A 21120-nucleotide genomic window follows, 5' to 3' on the forward strand; every position below is an offset into this window, starting at 1 on the left:
TAATTATAATTCAATACGGAAGTTCAATTAATGAACATCAGGTTTCTCATCACTCAAACTGAAATAAACTGGGCATATATCAACATTAAAAGAGTAAATATAAATTTTAATGGGGTGAAAGTAGAGATGGTAGAAACTCTTGCCAGTTCAAGTTCTGCAAAGAGCTGTAAAAGTGATCTATGTCAACTTGTGGCAAAGACAACGTTACTCTGTGCACGTGTCCTTGTAAATTCAACAATAACATTTTCCAAGCCTAACATATGCTTTGAAAAATCCAATATCACTTGCTGCTGTTGGAGTTTCTTTCCTAAGCACAGGAGCAATCACTCACAAAGTAGGGGAGAAGAAGTCTCTCTCTTACCATTGAAGTTTGAAGTGAAACAGAAAACATCATATCGGCTTTTTTCTTTATCCCAGAAACCATAATTCCTGACCCCAGGCACTGTGTTCTTCCCTCCACAGGGCTCCCTGGGCTTGGTGATGGGGTACTGCACAGAGCCATCACTGAGCCAGCCAGCATTACACCAGTCCATCCCTGACCTCCAGGCATCATAGAGCTGGTCAAAGGAGGCAATAACTGAATCTTGGTCCAGACATGCTCTCTGAGCCTCGTGGAAGTTCAAGTTGTAACGACCCAGCCGTGGAGAGTAAGGGAATACAACACCTGAAATAGCAGAAAGAGACTGAGTTACTGGATAGCAAAAGAGCAGAAGAAAGGGACACTGCAGTTACAGCTAGCAGAAGGAGAAATTAATGTTAACTCTGTGATGTGTGCCACTGTGAAGCTGCTTTATTTCTGGGGGCAGACACTGTGTCAGCACATCACTCACTAGGTCTGAGAAGGCGATGGGGCTGCCACCTACCCTAGATGGTTCCTCTCCCTGTAACCTTATCCCTTTCTAATGGGAATGGTGACAGGTCTGTGTGCTCCTCCTCCCATTTGCAACTTTGCTCTCCCCACTGGAGTCACAGAATCTCAGAATCGTTCTGGTTGGAGAAGGCCTTAAAAGATCATTGAGTCCAAACATAACACAACTCTGCTGAGCAATCTTGCCCTTCTGCACTCCAATAGTGCCTAAAGATCAGCAGAGCTGGCCAAAGTTTTGCAACTATATATAAACGTATATACTAGACGTATTTTTTGTATCAATTCCAGTTTATCAGCCAAAAAATAAATTTCTCATTTTAAAAAAATGTGAAGTGAAACACAGCCTACTTCTATTTTTTTATCAGACGGGATCTGAACATTTTCTTGCAATCATTTAGGAAGAAGAATTTTTACTACAACAATGTAAGAACTATTTCTTTTTAAACATAGGCTTTAAAACGAAATGTTTTCATTTACAGAAAAGGGTTGTATATTCTTTACACCTATCTGTGCCAAGACTTCCTAAGAGGCTCAAGACATTTGGGGTTTTTTGGTTGTTTGTTTTCATTCTGTTTCACATTGTTCTAGGAATGGGAAGGTATCCTTATGCCTAGCCTAATAATAACAATGTTTGAAAGCTAAACTGGTACGAGGCATAATTTTAGTGTCTTGGGGTAGTAAATACGTAGGGAAATAAAATCAGTAAGTTCAGTGTGATTTTTATGTTAACTTTTCTGTTACTGTTCAGCTGTTTTTTGTCAGTTTGTTGCCTCACAAGGGGCACAAGGGATCCCAGTTCCTTAATCTGAAGACAGGTTTACCCTGGTAAGGATGGTAAGTCCTATAGAACACAGCATGCAGCAATGCAAGGTAGCCCTAGCAGAAAGCCACATGAAACACCACCTTCTCTTGCTACCTCTGTGGCATCCAAAAGCACTGCTAGTTTGACCAAAGCATGCCTGCTGGGAAGGGAGCCTCTGTTCTGGGAGCTGCTGAATGCTTCCTTCCACATCTGAGGACCACAGGCTGGCCCAAAGCCCTGCCTGTTGCTGATGGGTGGTGAGCCACTGCAGGCAGATATGGCAAAGAGAACTTATAAAAAAGGATATACAAGTGGAGATGGCAAACCTGGGGACACCTCCAGAATCATTTTAGCAGCAGCTAAATCAAAGTCATTGAGCTTATCTGACATTTTTCCATAGTACATTTTCTGCTTGTTTTATTAAAAAGATCTGAAGTTAAAGATTACTTTTTGAAGCACAAAAAATGTTTCAGAAAATGATGAAGAAACACCTCCCCATGTGGCTCTGATAAAAGAAAAGAGAAAGACTTGAAACAAAAATTTGGATCAGACCACCATAATCTCTGGCAGTGTCTAGAAGCTTAACTTAGATTTAAATTTTACAGCTGGCCTCAGCCCCACCTCATAATAAGCTGAAATAAAACAGCATCAGAGAAGATCCAGCTCAGAATGTTTATTCTCTAACATCTCTATAGATCAAAGTGCTGTAGGATGCAGAGGAACTGAAGACAAGATAACACATGAGATGAGCCAAGAGCTTTAAAATGGTATAAACATCCATCCTTCTTTTTACTTACTCCCTGCTGATGAATTCTCCTTCCTATAACAACTCCTTGTCTCAGATGCAAGGTAGCATAAGAACAGAGGAATTACATTATGGCCATGCAAGACTTTCACCATGCAAGGAAGCCATTCTTCTTTCTGAACATTCAAACCCACTTTGGTGTCTATTCCACCTATATCTTAACATCCTCTTTCTTTCCCTTCTCTCCCTTGCCTGTCATCCAAGAAGTGTTATTTTTGTTAAACAAAATCTTTGTTATTACCAAATCTTAGTGACTTGGCCCAAGGAGATAAAGCATGAAAATTTAAACTTGGCAGGGTATCAATAAACACTATTTTGCCCTCCTTCAGTAAATAACAAGAGATTCTATGGAGATTCTTCCCTTTCATTAATCCTTTTCAGTTATTAGCTGTTCTGAACTATAAACCATGAATCTAAGGTAACACAACATGTGCTGTTAACTTGAACTTTATAAACAAGAAACTGGAGCTGTTTCATATTTTCTGGATCTGTTTTTTCTTCTCTCTCCTCAATCGTTTTTTAAAAGATTACCTGTCCTCCCTCAGTGCCCATGGACAGAACTATCACTTGCTATAATAAAAATGGAGCAAATGTCAGACTACTTCAAGCTTTATTACGTTACTTGAAATAATATACTTATTCAATTTCTAGAACTACATTTTTCTAAACAATGGCTTCTTTGTCCAGAGTCTGATTTGCATAAGCATGTTATAAAAAAAGAGCTAAAATCATCAAAGGTGGATATTTTTTAATCAAGATCTAAACTTACTCACTTCTAAAAATTGAGTTACATTTAATTGGAAACTATTCAAATAATTTGATTCCTTAAGGTTCCCAAAATCACTTTTAAAAAGGGGCTTAAACATGTATATAAACTTGTTACAAATCTGTTTGAGTTTGATAGCTTGGGACATAATGTTTTAATAACATATATATGCACAAAACTGTAATATTAGCTTTGGGCTATATTTGGGTAGACTGCATAGAATCTGATTTTCATTTGAGTTCATCTGAAGTACAAGCCTGCAACTCATTAGCATTAATTTCACCTTGCAGATGGGGGTGGCCATTGGTGAGTCTGCAGAGCAAAATTGACTGGCCATGTGTTTTATGTAGCTTTGTATTATCTTGCATCTTTCTTAATATTTTTTTCTTTCATTTCCCTATCAAAGCTGGCTGAAAGTCATAGTTGGATCTTTCCTTTTCTCTTTCCTTTTCTTTTGTTTCTTTTCAGTTTTGGATCTTAGAGCTCATCAAAAATAAACCATTCCATCTGTTCTTGAATGGAAAAAAGGTATTCTGAGGCTTGTTACTGTTCCCAAACTACAGACTGAATCTAAACTCCTGACTCCAACCCTGTGTTTTACCACTAGACAAAATGCCCTCTTCCAAATGTTAACAAAATTCAGATTAAAATGTGATTACTCTGTGGGAAGACTGAGCTGAGGAGCCTTAGCATGACCTTAGCAATTCTTCTCCCTGTTGTGAGGAAGCAGCTGAGACACTTGTGGAGACTGAATGGAGAATATTAATTGACAATATGGACGTCACAATGTGGCTCCTCTCCCAGACACATGTTTCTCTGGAACAGGTTCTACCCTAGGGAAGGATCCCTTTCCTCCAAACAACAGAGGAAAGACTAAGATGCATCAGCGTAGTAGAGAATAAATCTGCTAGCAAAAGATGAGGGCTGGGTGAGGCTTCCTGTATGCACCTGTGACAATGCCATTGTAGTCCAAAACCTGTCTGTTGTAATGGAAATTAGGATGTCCACCAAATGGGATTAGAAGAGTGGGATTTCCTCCCCATATGCACACCTGTATTTCCCCTAATGCCTTACATTCAATTCCACAAACATACAACTCTGTTTGTCATCCAAAAGAGATTATATTTTTGTGTTCCTCAGACACACAGGAATATGCAGGTAATGCCTAATATTCATTGCAAATGCCTTGCAGTTGTTTAGTTGCTATAGTCACACTGCCAGGGTAAGAAGCTATAATGGTTAACCAAGATAACAAGTTGGGGAAAAAAACTTAGCTCAACACCTGTAACAATTTATAGGTGTCTATTAAGCCAGCACCATACAGAATTAGTAGTTTAAGAGAGTTTTTATGGATAGAACAAAATAACATAAATTTTTGTCGGCCTATATGGAAAAAAAAAAAAAGTGTTTTTTACACTAGAGTAAAGAAATGGGCTTCCTTGAGTTCTAGCCCAAACAGAAAAGTAAGTTTTCTTGTAGCCAGTGTAAACACTGAGTAACAGTATGGTTTGCTATATACTAAACTGTAGAGTACAGTTTTTTGCTGGCAGTTTCATGCACTTAATGGCAAAATTTTCCATGCTGGATTCCTAAAATTCACTGAGAAGTGGTAAGTCCCTCCTTTTCCTTCACAACCCGTCACTTCTGTGCTTGTCTGTACTGTCAGACAGCTGATGATTCAGCATATACTCCATGGGTGGTCCACTAGCCATCAGCAAGTATCAATCTCCCTAAAAATGAAACCAAAGCTTGAGATGGTACCTGTGAAGACCACAGCATCCCAGAACCAATCTGTCAGTTGAGCTTCCTATTCTTGACCAAAAACAAAAACAAAAAAAAATAAAAAACATACCACACCTAGCCTGGGGGCAGATTATTTCCTTATTTTTCCACAGCCTTTATCAAAATTTGGAGGCTCTTTTTTGTGGGTTTTTTTTTTTTTTTTTTTTTTTTTTTTTTTTTTTTTTTTTTTGTCTCCCCAGGCTAATTATTCCTAATTCTGTTAGCATTTTCTTTTCAGGTTATGTTTCCAGACAAGATTCTACTGCTTAAATTTTTAAACTTTTTACTTTGTCTTTATCTTTCAGGCTGTATCATTTCTTATAGCACCTGCAAACTCAGTGGTGTCTGCAATACCAGTAATCCTGTCACACATGGAATTAGAGTGGTCTGCCATGACTTATTCTGGATAAACTCCTGTTGTTTTTTACAAGACTTTCAGTTGCCTTCCAGGGATGCATAAATAATGTGTCCTATAAAATCTGCTTTACAGTAGAGAGTACAAGAGACTGTCATATAAAGGGTATTTAAAATAGCTTTTTATGTGTGAATGTAACAGCAACACACAGGAAAAAAAAATACAACTTAAAGTAATAGGCTAAGTCTGATTTCTCCTGCTGTTGAAAATATGCTCGTTTCCTAATGGTTTCAGCTATGAATGCCCCATTGCTCACATCCATCTTAGGAGCAAATGGTGAAATTAGAAAATGGTTGCTCTGGCAATAAGGAAGAATTTGTTTACATGAAGCTTATGGATTTGTTTGATCTATAAAGCCTGTTTTTGCAGGAGATGCCTGTTTTTTTTCTAACTATATCTTGGGCATGGAGGCTAACATACCTCTAAGCAAGTTAATTAAAAAAGACTGATGGTTTTTTATGGTTCATGTGGAGCCTTCCAAAATGTCAGCTTCTCTCTACAAGCAGATTTCCACAGAGATTTTTAATGACTTTACCTAGTTCTGCATGTTTCTGGTACTGCTAAATGTACAAAGTAATTACTTTATAATCTGTTTTGTGAAACTCCTGTGTTCAGTTATCACCTCTCCCTGAAGACCAGAACCATATAAAAAATTCCTAATGTAGTAAAAAAAATATGCCTCTGGCATTCCAGAGTTGCTCCACTCTTTTTGTTACCTAGCCTGTGAATTTCACAAAGGAATAGCACACAAAGTCTGTGCTTGAGCAGTGTAATTTGGTCAAGAAGGCCAATGGCATCCTGGGGTGCATTAGAAGGGGGTGGTCAGTAGGTCAAGAGAGGTTCTCCTGCCCCTTTACTCTACCCTGGTGAGGCCACATCTGGAATATTGTGTCCAGTTCTGGGCACTTCAGTTCAAGAAGGACAGGGAAAGTCCAGCCCAGAGCCACAAAGATAATCAAGGGAGTGGAAAATCTCCCTTAAGAGGAAAGGCTGAGGGAGCTGGGTCTCTTTAGTTTGGAGAAGAGGAGAATGAGGGGTGACCTCATTAATGCTTATAAATAAGTAAAGGGAGAGAGCCAGGAGGATGGTGCCAGGCTCTTTGCCCTCTTAATTTGCTAAGCTTTTGACTCTTAGAAGATTTCACAAAGGGTGTAAACCTCATGATCTGTATTTTATATGCAGGAGGAGCATAAGGATGGCTCATTGAGAAAATGGCTTTGGTGACAAGGTGACAAGATAAGAAATTTCTTGCTCTCTGCAGTACTTGACATTTCTTACAGCCCAACCCTCTTTCTCTTAGACTAGTGGTTGTATTTAAGGATAAAACCTTAAAACTCATAGCTGAAAAATACTGCAGTGAATCCTAGTCCTATGTTTTAATTGCTAGACATCACTTTCTCAATAGTGCTGGGGGGAAATCACAGAAATCACAATGGTGCAAGTCTGCATTAAATGACAGCGAAGAAAACATACCTAAAGCATGTAAGGTATGTAAAAAACACAGACTGAATCTAATTCCACTTTTTTTTTTCCCAAAGCTAAAATTACTCAATTATTGTGAACAGTTTATTTAATTACATTCTCATGAGGCCTCTAAGTCTAATAAGAATAAACAGCTGCCACATTCAGAGAAGAAAAAAGGTCAACTATTTTCATATTGATATATCAACATGCTTTTTTCTAGCCAAAGTTATACTGCTTGTACAGTGAGTTCACACTGCAGCTATCAGATGTTTTGCACTGCTTGTGGGCAATCCTGGATATAAATGGTTTTGTCCTCCTGGCAAGTGACATCCTTAGGGCCACCATCTCAGGACATCAGGCTATTGATGCAAATCCTTCCCACTATGAGATAAACCTTATTATTTAAAACAGAAGCAAAATGTTCTGATGGGCTGATATACTTTTTATTTTTATCCAAAGATAAAAATTCTGCATTAATAATGTCCCACATTGCCCAAATACATGAGATAGCAAGCAAAGCCAACATTGCATAAAACTGCAAGTGAGGTGAAAAAAGATAAGCAGAGGGGGACAAACAGAGGAATTATTTCATCAGCTACATATGTCCACTGTAATTACAGGTGTAATTTAATCATCACCAGTTTAGAATGAAACTTCATTTAAACTTAAGCCCAGAATAATTGGATAAAATGGCCATAAGCAGAATTGACATTGCCAAATTCACTAGTTTTATATCACTTCTTGCAAGGTTCTGTTTTACCATGAAGCCCCCACGTAGGAAATTTTCCTGTCTGCTTAGAAAACACCAAATGTGGGACAGATGATTGGACTGTGAGGTGGATTGATAACTGATTCAGCAACAGAGTTCAGAGGGTTGTGATCAGTGGCAGAGTCAAGTTAGAGGCCTGAGGCCAGTGGTGTTCCCCAGGGATCAGTACTGGGTCCAGTTTTGTTCAACATCTTCAAGTTTACTGATGATATGAAGCAGAGGGGGGTGGCTGATACCCCAGAAGGTTGTGCTGCTATCCAGTAAGAACTGGACAGGATGGAGAGTTGGGCAAAGTTCAATAAAGACAAGTGTAGAGTCCTGTTCCTGGGGAGGAATAACACCAACCTCCACTACAGATTAGGGGAGATGTCCTGCTGGAAAGCAGCTCAACAGAGAAAGACCTTGGAGTCCTAGTGGACAAGAAATTCTCCATGGGTCAACAATGTGTCCTTGTGGCCAAGAGGGCATATGGTAGTCTAAGATGCACCAGGAAAATGTGTCCAGCAGAGCTAAGGAGGTTTTCCTATCCCTCTGCTCTACCGTGGTGAGACCACAGCTGGAGTCCAGCTTTGGGCTCCTCAGTTCAAGAGAGACAAGGATCTACTGGAGAGAGTCCAAGGGAAAGCTATGAGGGTGATTAAAGTCTTTGAGCATCTCTCCTATGGAGAAAGACTGAGAGAACTGGGGCTGTTGTACCATAGGGGCTGGAGATGGCATACCAGAGGGAGAAGCAGTAAAGTAGAAGCAGTAAGCTAAGGAGAACATTGTCTATCTGGCTGTAATGCAAAGCAGTCGCAATTAAAAAGGTAGAATGTGTCTCATATGTGTTACTCAGTGCAGTAAAGAAAAGTTTTCTCATTTCTTTCTTACTCTAGTATCAATAAAATATTTCCTTTAAAATGTGGATCTCTGCATGTGAACAAGCATTTGTGACAAACTTTGGGCAAAACCTCCCCATCTGCCACTACAGCCATTAGCATCTCCCCTTCCCCAAGCACTTTTCGTACAGCATTTGTGATGAAACCTCCTCACTTCTAGTAGCAGAAGACTAATGATCTTTTGTTTTAGATTCACAATGCTAAGTGGCACCAGGTGAATATCTGGTCCAGATGTGTCATGTGGTGAACACGTTGAAGATTTTACACTGCCTCTGACCCTTTTACTTGAGCAAAAACATAATGCCATAAAATGCAAGGAAATCTTGGTATTTGATGGGGAACAAGATACACAGATACTTATCTGGAACATTTCAAAGACTACATAAGAGGTATGTACTTAGGAAGAAAGGAGACTCTTAGAACAATATTATGGAATTACTGAGTATCCTCACAGTCTAGGGGTGGTCTCCGGGACCATATGCACAATAGTATGAGGAGAGTCATGCTGGGGTCAAACACAACTAAACCCATGCTGCATGATTCTGACATGGAATACATGTCACTTAGTATTCCTCATATGAAGTAAATAGCTGCATTTCCCACAATTTTATTTACATCCTTTTTTGTCTGGAAAGTATGTTGTGAGTTTTATGTATATGGCTGGAAAAAATAAAACAATTGCCTCTGGAAAACTACTTCAACGTTTTTCCTCTTTCTAAGAAGATTTACATTTGTTCAGTAATCTAAAATGTCCTGAAGTTCTGTAAAATGGCTGTTAGGGAAACATTTAATATAATTTTGCCTAAGTCTACTGTAAAAACATGTAATCACTTCTGTAAAGTGATAGAAGCAAAATAAAAATGTGGAGTTCTTCATAACATGTTTGGTCATTCTTTTTTGTCTCCCATCATACTGGGTCTCACTGGGAGCTGGAAATGTGGTAGGATAGCATAAATTATAGAAGTCATAATGTTCTTCTAATTTATGATTGCTGTCATGGGTTGTCAGGCCACAATCCTCATAGCACAATGAATCCCACTTCTGAGTTTGCTGTTACTGTTGATACCAGCACGATTAGGAGGAAAAAGCAGGTATTCCTTTACAAGCAGCAAATCTGAGCTTAGGTATAAATTCAGGTGTTACCTACCTTCCAAATTCAGAGCTACCACTGCTGTATCATCCTCCAATCCTTCAATCACCTCACACTTATATCTCCCGTAATCCTCCAGTATTATATTTGTGATAATAAGCGAGGCATCATTTTCACTGCTTTCCCTCAGAAACACTCTTCCTTGGTAGTTTCCGTAGCTCTTTCTGTGGTGCCCCATTGCAACGAAGACGTCCACTTCTTTGAGGTAATCTGAAGTGAGTTTGGTCCACTTGACACGGATTTTGTGGTTTCCTGAGCCAGCTGTTGATGTGTGCTCATGGTAGAATTTACATGGCAGTGTGACATTGCCACCCCGGTGCGAGAAGAGTTTGGCTTGTTCTGCTACTACAAGTAGACGGGGTCCATTTTCTGTCAGGATTCAAGAAAGAAAAAAAAAAGAATTAGCCTGCAATGTATCCTGGGTGTATAGAGCAGATATATATAATTATGTAGGCATCTGCAAGTATATCTATGCCTGTACACTTCCAGACAGGCAGAGAGGCAAACTGGTTTTGGTTTGCAGAACTGACTCCCTGCCAACCAAAAGTAGAGGGTATATTATATACTCTATAGTCAGGAAGATGAAGTTGTATAAATGTATTTAGAGGGCTGTGTAGCTGGTGGTTGAATGCCACCATCCACAAAGGCTCTATAGAAACAACCTGTGTTTCTCTGCAGGTTGGGCAAAAGCTGTCTGACAGCACTACATCTTTTTTTCATAATTCAGTTTTTCTGTATGAACTCAGCTTCCAAAGCACTTCACAGTCTGAGATGTAGAGAATCACACACACAAAGCAGGGAAACCCTCCCCCCAAAACATTACTGTATCAAATAGCACTTTTTATGCTGACCAAAATGTCAGCATAATCCTAATATATTTAATTTCCTATTTGTATTTTCTTCTAACATTTAAGTTCAACTTTCTCTTTTGACATAAACTCCAATTTATCTTCAAACATAAAATTCAGTCCTCTCCTGTCTGTTTTCCTGATCATCTTAGTCTGTGTTTTCCTCACCTTTTTCCCTCAAACTCATCACTATTTTATCTTTGATGTTCTCATCTCACTTTTCACACTAACCCTTATATACCTGCTTGGCTCCTGTCCTCTTTATCCTCAACCACATCTTCCTGCTCTTTTTTCTCTCTGGTAGGTCATTACAGCTGATATTGCTGTATGAAATCATTATGTTTAGGGCAGCCATCTAGAACAGGTGCTCACTTCCAACCTTAAGTCTCTAGGGCTTCTCTGACAGGTGGTGCTGCCTTGGGAAAACCCTGAAAAGCACGGATTTCATGGTGGTAGTCAGCAACATTATCCAAAAGTGAGAATATTTCTTTCTTTCAGTGCCTCTTGCCTCTCCTCTCATGCAGAGATTGCAAAATTGATTTAGCAAGCTCAGCTCTTCTGTAGATACTGTTGTCTACCACTGAGACACCAGTCAGGGCTGGAAGTGAATCACCAGCAGTGCTGCTTGCTGGGAAAGGATTACCAACCTCACTTTATGTAGCAGAGATTGCAGAGAAAGGCTTTGTAAACCCCTGTGTGTGTTCATCAGCTCAACACAACTGCCTAGAAATATGTTTCCCAACTCTAAGGCTCAGTCTGGCTCTCCGTAATGTCAGCTCAGCCAAGGCTCAGTTCCCAGATGCTGAGAGGCTGACTCTATGAAGGCTAGCAGCAATTTCCTGCTGGTGTCCATGGTGATGAGTCTGTATTGATAGGACAAAACCCCATAAATGCATGCAAAAATGTCATCACCCAGAGCAAGGTGTGGATGATGGAAGAAGGGAAGCACTGGGATGGATACAGGCTGACAGATGAGGGCTCAGTGATGAGCCCACCAGGGAGTATCTCATGCAGACAACTGTCTGTTCACAGCATTACAAAAACCTGTGCTGTGTCCACAGTCACGGGGAGAGGGGTGCAGGAAGACGTCAGGATTTGTAGTGCATAAATGTCTCCAGACAACCCTAGGCTTCTGAGCTTTGCTGACAGGTCTGACAGCTAAATGATATATTCACCTAAACTGCAGCTTCAGCTTGACTTCACTATCTGTCCACTTCAGCTACACTAAGCAACAGAAGAAACACCAGAGTATGCAGTATTTTATGATAATGCAAACACTTTCAGGGGTGGTAATTGCAAAGACAAGCTTGTTGAATACAGATGCACATCTGGTTAAGAAAAACAGGTATCCCAAATGTGTGGTTCTTTGTCGGGAGACACTGGGTCAAGAGCACAGGACAGACTCCTGAAGAATGAGCAAACTGGAGAACTGCACAGTGGTTTACCAGGCTGTGAAAAACCATTAGAGTAAATTACCCTGCAGCCCCATGTGACTGTTTTTTTTTTCACTGCTCTTCTTCCCAGAGGTGAGGAAGAGGCTCAGGGCTGCTCCAATAACCCATCTTCTCCCTTTCAGAGGAGAGCATCTAAGGAGAGAGGTGATCTCAGGCAAGATACCATGGAAAGTGTTGCTAACAACTGTTTCCACGGGATGTGGAGAAGGAAGACAGTAAAGGCAGCCAGGATGGTTTGTCTGTGAATTTCCCTGTTTCGTTCAGGGACAAAGATGTTCCACAGACTTCTGTCCACTTTGGGAGGAGAAATGTTGTGCTTTAGGGTGGTTATTACCAAGAAATCTGAATCAGAGCTCAACTATGTTGGGCCTTTAATACCGAAATAGTCAAGTTAATAAATATTAGCAGAAAGGACTGGGGCTGGAGGTAGAGTCTGACTCAGGCTGCTAATGCTCTCTCTTTCTAACAAGAGCTTGTCTGTGCCAGCAAGACCTGGAGAGCTGCCCAGAGCACTGTTGCCTCTGACTCCAGCATTAGCATCCTAATGCTGTGGTGTATCTTCCCTCCTGGCTGCTTTCCACCTCTGTCAGCCCTTTGCAGCAGAACTACCTGGCTTTGTATCTCAGTAAGTGCAAAGAATAGAGGGGATGGCAAGGTGTTGAAGAAAAGCATGGGTTTTCTCAGCCTGGAACACCTGGCAGAAAACATTCCTGGCAGTTCAAAGGGAGATGCAATGCTTGAAATATTCTTCCATTCTCAAGTTTTCTAAAAGCCTTTTTTTTTTTTTTTTTTTTTTTTTTTTCTCCACAGAAAGAGCTGATGTGCCCTTCTCTTAGCAAGACAGTGGGAAAGAAAATTACACTGCTGCTGCTCCCCAGACCAAGGAGAGGAGGAAGGAAGAATCTCTGGCTTCGAAGAAAAGCAGATGTCAGACTAGGGGGATGCCGCATAGTTTCTTGTTGATCTAGAAGACAAGCAGGCAGCAGGGATTCAGGATTAAAATTAGATTACTGGGGTTTGACAAATGGCCAAGAGGTCTTTATTACCCAGCAGCCAGTGAGAATCAGAGCCAAATTCACATAACTGCCTATTTAAGAGCCTGGCAAAATCAATTGTCTCAATCTTTCTGGAGCTGACAGAAAAGGAGATAAAAACAGCACAACAAAAAAATTATATTAAAAAAAAAAATTGCCCAAACATACATCAAGTGAAAATTCCTTCGTTTACAATATGTTTAGCACTCTGGCTGCAGCATTTGAGCTTACTGCTGAGAAAGTTAAAACAATGAGCAATGATCTGCTGTGAAATGGTGATCTGATCATGGAAGATGGGTTTTAAAGGTTTTTAAAGGCTAAAAAGGATAAACCCCCTGTTTTAAAGGCTTGTCAGAGTGGCTTCCTGACTGCTTTCTTCATGGGTTTTCTGATGGCTCTGTTTAAATAAAATTATCTTTGTATCTAAATAGCAGGAATATCTAAAACATGAGTGTAAGGAGAAAAAAGATGGGGTATGTGAGTGTTATCAGAGAGTCCAGGGTGTTACTAGAAAAAGACAATACTTCTTTTTTCCCCAAAAGTACTTTCTTCAGATGACCAATCGGAGAATTTGCAAGTTGAATGGTCAAAAAACCATAAACTCTTCAAACCTGAGGCAATGCCTTGATAAACTGTTGTCTGCAAGAGAACAGATTTGGTCCTTGCTACAGACAAGACAGACCACATCCATGGCCCCTCAAGAGACTCAGACACTGGATTAATGTTGGCCAACCCCCACCTACTACTTTGTTGGGAACAGAGATGGTGACCCCCTGTTATTGGTTTTGGTCTCAGCTCCATGGTCAGAGATGGAATGAGAAAGGTGTGATAGATGGGGTTTCCACCCTTCCAGGAATATTTTGCTATATATATGTAGATGTTGGCACAGAACCAGGCACCACTGGTGACTAACTGGCCAGGTTTCTTCCATTCCTGCTTTGCTGCTATTGATTCTGACAGGTTATGGCCATTTTTTAACCCTCTTGGTGCACTGAGATGGATGACCAAGGCAACATGATGCAAAAACAGCCAAGCTGGATAAAAATGAGCTTCTCCAAGTTGCAGAAGATGTCCAGCTGCATGGGATAACTACTTTTTCAGGCATTAGGGAAAGCCTGCCTGCCACAGAGGCACTTGGGAACTTGGTTTTGGTGTGTCTCAGGGGTGCCAAATCAAGCAGGTGTATGCTGCAGGTGAACAGCTGTCTTGCTTTAAGTACCAAAGCACAGGCATCCACACACTATCTTCCTCTGGCTTATTCTCCACTTCCCTTTCTCCCTTGTCTGAACACTTCGCAATTAGCACTGCTGTCCTGGTTGTCATTACTCAGGATGCACCTAACGTTGACTTCAGCATGATTCCCTTTTCAAGGACAGTAAGTGGACTTGCTGTCATGCTGCTAGAACTCTCAATTTAGTCTTATCTGCTGCCTTATTTGTTTAGATCCAAATTTTACTACTGGACATGTATTCAGATTTTTGGTCTTTTTTTTTTTTTTTAATTATTATTTTTCATTATTATATTATTTTGGTGTGGGCTTTTATTTTAGTTTTTGCATTTGGGGGCCCTTTAAAAATTTTATTATTTTTTATTTGTTTTTTATTATTATTTTTAAATTTTTTTCTCTCTCTTAACTGGCTTCTATACTCAAGAGTACTGCCCAACCAGCTTTGGAAGGCCAGGAACATACTGTGGGGCAGAGAGGATGACTCACACTACAACCCTTGGCAAACAGCTTTATTAATTTTATCCATCAGAACTGTCCAAAAGCTTATACTGACTAGGCTATGAAATATGATTATTCCCACATTTTAATGGACTTTAAAAAACTTGATTTACAGAGCAACAGTGGAGGAAAAGTAAGTCAGGGTTCACACCATAGATGTATTTTGTCAGATAAACCCATGTATTGCCTAACAGTCCTACACTGTTAGTAAGGCATTAGGTTAACAACACCATATGGTATCCTACTTTTAATAAACAGAGTGCCATTTTTTGCTTTCCTGTAGTGTTACCAAGGATATGAACATACCTCTTACGCTAAATTGTCCTCACTCTTCTCATAGCATGCCATGTTTTGTTATTTTGTCATGTTTATTTAAAAACCAAAAATAATTTCTGTGATAACAATACTCCCAACATGCTATAGTATGTATGGAAGTGCAGGACTGATATAGAAACACACGTGTGTATTACTCAGAGAATCCAAAGGAAAAAAACACAAGGAAAGATTATGCATATACTTTTTCCACATACTTTCCCTTCTATGTATTTTCCTAACCAAATTTTAATTACCCTACCATTTTACTATTACTTTTAGGAAAAAAAAAAAAACAAACCTCTAAAAAGCTTTTGTATATCAGCTGCAAGATGAGAAAACTGTTCTTCTTTGGCCCAATCATCAATATAATTTTGTATATGTCATGAGAAACAAAATACAAGCATCAAACTCCTGTTTCTACCTCTAAAGTGATGACGAAATACTCTATACACATTACTTTAATGTTTTACTATACAACTGGCATGAGAGATGATAGATAGATTTTAGTTAAAAATTCAAGTACATGGTTCCAAATAATAACATAGCTAAAAATATCCATTTGTACACAACAGAGAAGAAATCTGTCTCTCCAACACAGAGATGACAAGGTTGAGGTAATTTTCAGCTGATCCCATCTACTCAACCAGAGTAACAAGTTGGGGGGAATTTTTTAAAAGGGCCATATTAACTCAAGTTTGGGTACTGGGAGGCCTGAGAACATATCAAGCCATCAGATTAAAAAAGAAACAAACTTCAGGTTTTCTAACACATTGACACATTTTGCCTTAACTAAACTTTAAGTATGTTTTTACTTCAGTATAGACAAAAAAAAAAATGCATGAGGATCAGGGTTCATAGAGCAGAATAGCAGAGAAACAACAACTATGGCTTTGCACCTCTTCAGAGAAGGAAATCTTAATGGTTGGCATCAAGACTCTGACAAAACCAAAATATCACACAGAACCCGTGAAGAGCCTTTCCAGATCTTTAAGTACCTTTAAATAAATGTGGAATTAGACTGATGTAGCATGAAAAAGAAAATTAGTAATTTAAATTTATGTTCAGTGTGAATCTTTCTGTTCCGTAATGATAGCTTTACAACCCAAGTAGATTTGTACCTATCATTTCTTGACTGTTCTGGAATATTCCTGAACACCTTTAATGAAATGAAGATGTCAGCAGCAGGTGAGGCTGCCATTTCTGTTATACACTGGTGCAACATACCATGCTCTGAAGAGGAAAGCACCTTGTGTTGATGTGGAAGAAGCAGCTCAGTTATAACTATTTAAATTGGATCATGATGTAATCTAAACTGTCCCGGGTGGCAACAAAAATTTTAAGCAGAAAAGAGAAATGAAAGAAAATCAAAATAAATATCAGGTAACATCACTGAAAATGGAAAAATATAGAGAAGCTGGGCAAAGGGAAAAAATAAAAAGAAAGTGAAAAAGTATAAAACACTTGGAAAAGAAGACTTAGTGTAAGATGTGAAATTGGTAGTAGACCTAATCTCTTATGTTTTTGGCTAGTCCACCAAGACTATGCAGATTCTTTCTCTGTTTGTTCTGGATTGATTTGCAGAACAAGTCAGCAAAGCTTTCTTCTGCATTTTGCTATTCATTCATTGATTTACCTGTCTTTCTTTTCAATATGGCAATATTAGAAAGTTTTCTGCTCACTCCATATTGAATTTTTTTTTTTTTTTGTACGTATAAAGAGACCTTTGTGGAGATCTTGATGGACAAATAGGTGTATTCTTGTATCTGAAAGTGAAGAAAGGCTGCATAATATAAATTCAATTCTATTCAAGGAAAAGATAAAAACTTAAAGGTTGATCCTTCACAAACCAAAGTCTTTATTCTCTTTGCTGGGCTTTCTTGGTATATTTCTAAAACCTGAATAAACTGGAGGCATATGTTGAAGGCTCACCCTTAAGTAATTAAGTTAGCAATTGCTGGAGTGATTTAGTCAACTTTGTTTATTGTGAAGAACAGCTATACACAGAATAATGCTCTTATCTCTGAAGGGTACTCTGCCTCTTTGAATAATTGGTCAGCAAGTAGCACTATGAATAGATAAGAGAGATACACAAGGCTGATCACTGAAAAGAGTCATCTTCTTCTCCCATGGGTCACAGAGACCTTCACAGAACTTGGCTTAATTACATTGATATGCTTAGATTAGTACTATTTCCTTGTTGTGGGCACTTATGTGTCTGGGGTACACTTTTGTCCCATTTACACACTCATTAGATGATTTAATTTAAGATTAGAATGTTTTCTAAAGGGTACATCTCCTAAGGCACACAGAGTTTACTGGGGTGGGAAGGTGAGGTGGACAAAACATCTTGTTAAAATATAGTTCTCTCTGCTGAATTATCCACAACAGTTAAACTAGTATGACTTTTCTATGCAGAGAAACTACCAGAGAGTAGATAATTCAAGCAGTTCAAGGGGGGGAAGGGGATAATTTACCTGCCTGACCAAAGCCATGAAATCCACCACAGGCTTCAGTAAATAAAGTCACAGAAGAGATAAAATGCCTCTTTAGGTATTTTATAAATTTTGTTTATAGATATTGGAATAAAACTAGATGAGAAAAGATACAAACAAAATAAGTGGAGCAGTGGGAAGAAGCAGAAAGGAATACAGATAGAGGTAGAGGGAGGTAAAACTGTCAAGCAGATGAGAAATTTGACTGAGGTCTGCTTTCACTGTATTAAGAAGCAAGGGAAGAACTGGGAACTAGAGATGTCTCAACAGGAGCAGAGACATCAGGAACAGAGATATTAATGAAGACAGCTCCTCAATTCTAAGAAAATTTGAAAGATTTAAGAGAGAGCATGTCTACTGCAGTGCTAAAGAGGCTGGTGAGTTTTCAGTGAAGTTTTCACAGTTTCAAGAGTGAACCTTTCAAACAGAGAGCTCAGAGCTAATAAAAGCAATGATCTGTCAGCATAATCAGAGAACAATACAATTTATGAAATAATGTTCATTCTGATTAGCAAATGCTGAGTCTGGGAGAGATTGGAGGAGATTTTATACTGATGGAGGGGCAAAACAGTGGGGTAACTAGATCTTCTCGCTCATGACACAAACTTGTTAAGGGTGTCAGAAGCATTCTAAGAGAGATGTTGGGCTGTAATAGAGTACTAATTGGTGGCTGCTATCCAGGAAGGCCAAATGAAAGATAAAGGTGATGAGGTGGCATTGTATTTAGAGCTTTAGCAGGCTGGGAAGAAATAAGAAATTATGATGAGCACAAAAAAAGAGAGCATGGATGAAAAGCATGTCAGAAAGGTCTGTAAAAATGAAAGTAGTGAAAAAAAAATCTTTTAAACAGGCACAGGTTCATTTTGTAGAAAATGTTACCACACAGATAAAGGTGGAAGACAACAGAGAAATTACTTAAGTGATATATCAACAAAACTTCTCTTTTAAATAATGTTGGTTTTGATGATCTGAAAGCATGATGCCATTTAAAGTACATGAGTGCACTGATATGAAATGAATATACAAAGATGAAAGCTGGACTTAGAAAATATAGCCTGTTCAAACAAAGGGCTAGGAAACTTCACAGTCTGAAATACTGATATTGCTACTGGTGCTATGCTTGGTATAACAAACCTGATGGCAGAGACATTAGCTCATGTACCCATTTAACAATGGTACCATGTGTTTATGGACAACAGAAAAATAACAATTACATGTAAGGAAAGTAATTTAACCATTAACAGGCTAGTGAGTTTGATCTCAGCAGACAGGACAGTAGAAGAGAAAGAGTAAGTGACTAGAAAGAGATATAAAACACAGCAGATACTTACCAAAAGGTGTAAGAGTAATTTGATGTCAACTATATAATTGAAAAAAAAAAAAGCAAACGGCTGGTGAAATGAAGTGTATCAGTTTCTTGGAACTCAGGGAAGTGAGTGATACGGGAAACATGATTGGATAGGATGGAGAAAATTGGTGTTTTGGCAGAAACTTTGGAAGATGTCTAAGGACTAGATACAGAGGTTGCAAGTGGTTGGGATAAACCAGAAATTATAGGCTTAGAAAGATCCCAGCAAATTGTCTGCAGAATAATTTTTTAAGCTCTTTAATATTTCCAACTAGTTTTATTTTATAAAGCAAATGTGATTATTAAAGTAATAAAATTTTCACATGGCATAGAAAGCACTACTGAAGGAGGGAGAATGGATATTCAGAATGCTTAAAGAAAAAGTGGAAAACTTTTGTTTTCCAAACAAAGAATATTGTACAAAGAATTATTGATATAAAGTTTGTGCTTATTAATTGAAAGTGAGAATGAGGAAGAATGACTGCTAATATATTCTACCACAACTCATTATCAATCAGCACTTCAGCATGGCTTGGAAGAGTACATATCTGATCCGAGGTATGAAAAAAAAAAAAAAAAGCATTGCTGGAAATTAAAAATATTAATGTCATCTTAAGATCTCACCTGGAATAATATCCTGGCTGTAGTCAATCATGAAATATGAATTCAAACAAGAGACATATGCAGCGATGAACTACTAACTATCAGGTGACTGGAGGTTATACAGTTAGAAAAGAATTTGAAAAAGTTTACACAAATGAAAGCTGTGAGGATATGGTGTGACATCATTATTAGTTTAAAGTGAACAGTATAGGGAAGAAAACTCTTAGTGGAAACCAAGGGAAAACACTAGAAGAAGTATAATGTCATACAATGTTTTTGAATAAACATGGAGAGTGTTTTTCATACCAGAAAAATACTGTCCAAAACTACCTTACAGTAATGCATTTTGAAACCCATTAAAAAAACAAACACAACAACACCAACAAAAAGAGAAAATTAAAATGAACTTGAAGAAGACTACTCAATATAAAGATAGAGGAATAGAAAGCAACTTTAGTTAATTTCCTCAGGAGTTCCTTTCATCTGTGTTCTTGACTACACAACATCTACCTGCATCTTTTGTAATTCCAAGGCATTCCAGACCATGGAGTTTAGCTACACATCTTTTGGATTTCAGCTGTGAAAGAGAATGCTACATTCCTTAATGCAATATGAAATACCTTTTGTTTGAAGCTATAACACGTGTTCCACAGGCTTTGCTGATTTCCAGCTCATTTCCAGATGTAGATAATCATATGTGTTTATGCAGCATTAGGCAGAGCAGAATCCCAACACTGATGGGTTTCCACAATGCAGAGAGGAATAAAAAAAATCCTAATAAAAATATCAAGTTCCAGGCAGTTTTATTCTTTTTGATTTGTGGTTTGTGTATTTCAGAGCCTGAAACCAGCTCTGATGTGCAAAGCTCATGATAGAGCAGAGTATAAAGCTTTATCCATCTTTCCTTGAAGGAATAAACTCTTGAGGCTCAGCTGAGTTTTTGTGTGCAGGGAGAACAGCCTATCTTGAAATTTTTATCAGCTTTGAACTATTTAGTTCTTGCAGACTGCACTATACATGTGCTGAGTGACTAGTAATAAATGACACATACGATTTGCAAAATACACCAAATTGCTGACTAAGCAAGTTTAAAATACACAGATTAAGAAAAAATAATTTTGATTTAATTTAATTATTTCCACTAATTAAATATTTAAAAAAAATAAATTAATTACAGAGATAAGAAAATGCAATACACAAGGCAAACAATAGATTTATTAGGCATTGGTGACAATTTTGAAAATTTATCCTGGGGAACAAGTGTTCACCATCTCACAACAGCTAGGTGTCTTCATTTTGACATATACCACATTCATTTGACCTTCAGTCTGTGAGTTCCCTTAGACTGAAACCAGCTATCTATCTGCTATTCCTTATTTGACCTTGGCAATCCAAGTGCCTGTTTTAATAGGTGCAGGGTACCTTTAACCTCTTTGACCTTCCTTTGAACTTGAAAAGGTTCAATCTTTCTTAGTAACTTGCCCTAACTTTGTAATTCATATTCACACAAACTCTAATTTTCCAGTTGTTGAGAGAAAGTGGTATAAGAAAATGAGAAGAAAAATGCTGCATTCCTTAATTCTGCAAGATTACAAGAAACA

General features: G+C 38.5%; 1 protein-coding gene across 1 annotated transcript in view; it reads right to left on the reverse strand.

Moving 5' to 3' along the window:
* The window catches only part of HAPLN1 (hyaluronan and proteoglycan link protein 1), a 28563-nt gene that overhangs the window by 6612 nt on the left and 831 nt on the right, over window positions 1-21120 (reverse strand). Inside the window, exons 2-4 of the mRNA XM_030467501.1 lie at window positions 20872-20874; window positions 9697-10068; window positions 362-664 (exon numbers count right to left, since the gene is read on the reverse strand). Coding sequence (XP_030323361.1) covers window positions 362-664; window positions 9697-10068; window positions 20872-20874 — 678 coding nt within the window. The remainder of the gene's footprint in view (window positions 1-361; window positions 665-9696; window positions 10069-20871; window positions 20875-21120) is intronic.

This window comes from Calypte anna, chromosome Z (genome assembly GCF_003957555.1).
Source record: "Calypte anna isolate BGI_N300 chromosome Z, bCalAnn1_v1.p, whole genome shotgun sequence".
In the NCBI taxonomy this organism is placed as follows: Eukaryota; Metazoa; Chordata; class Aves; order Apodiformes; family Trochilidae; genus Calypte; species Calypte anna.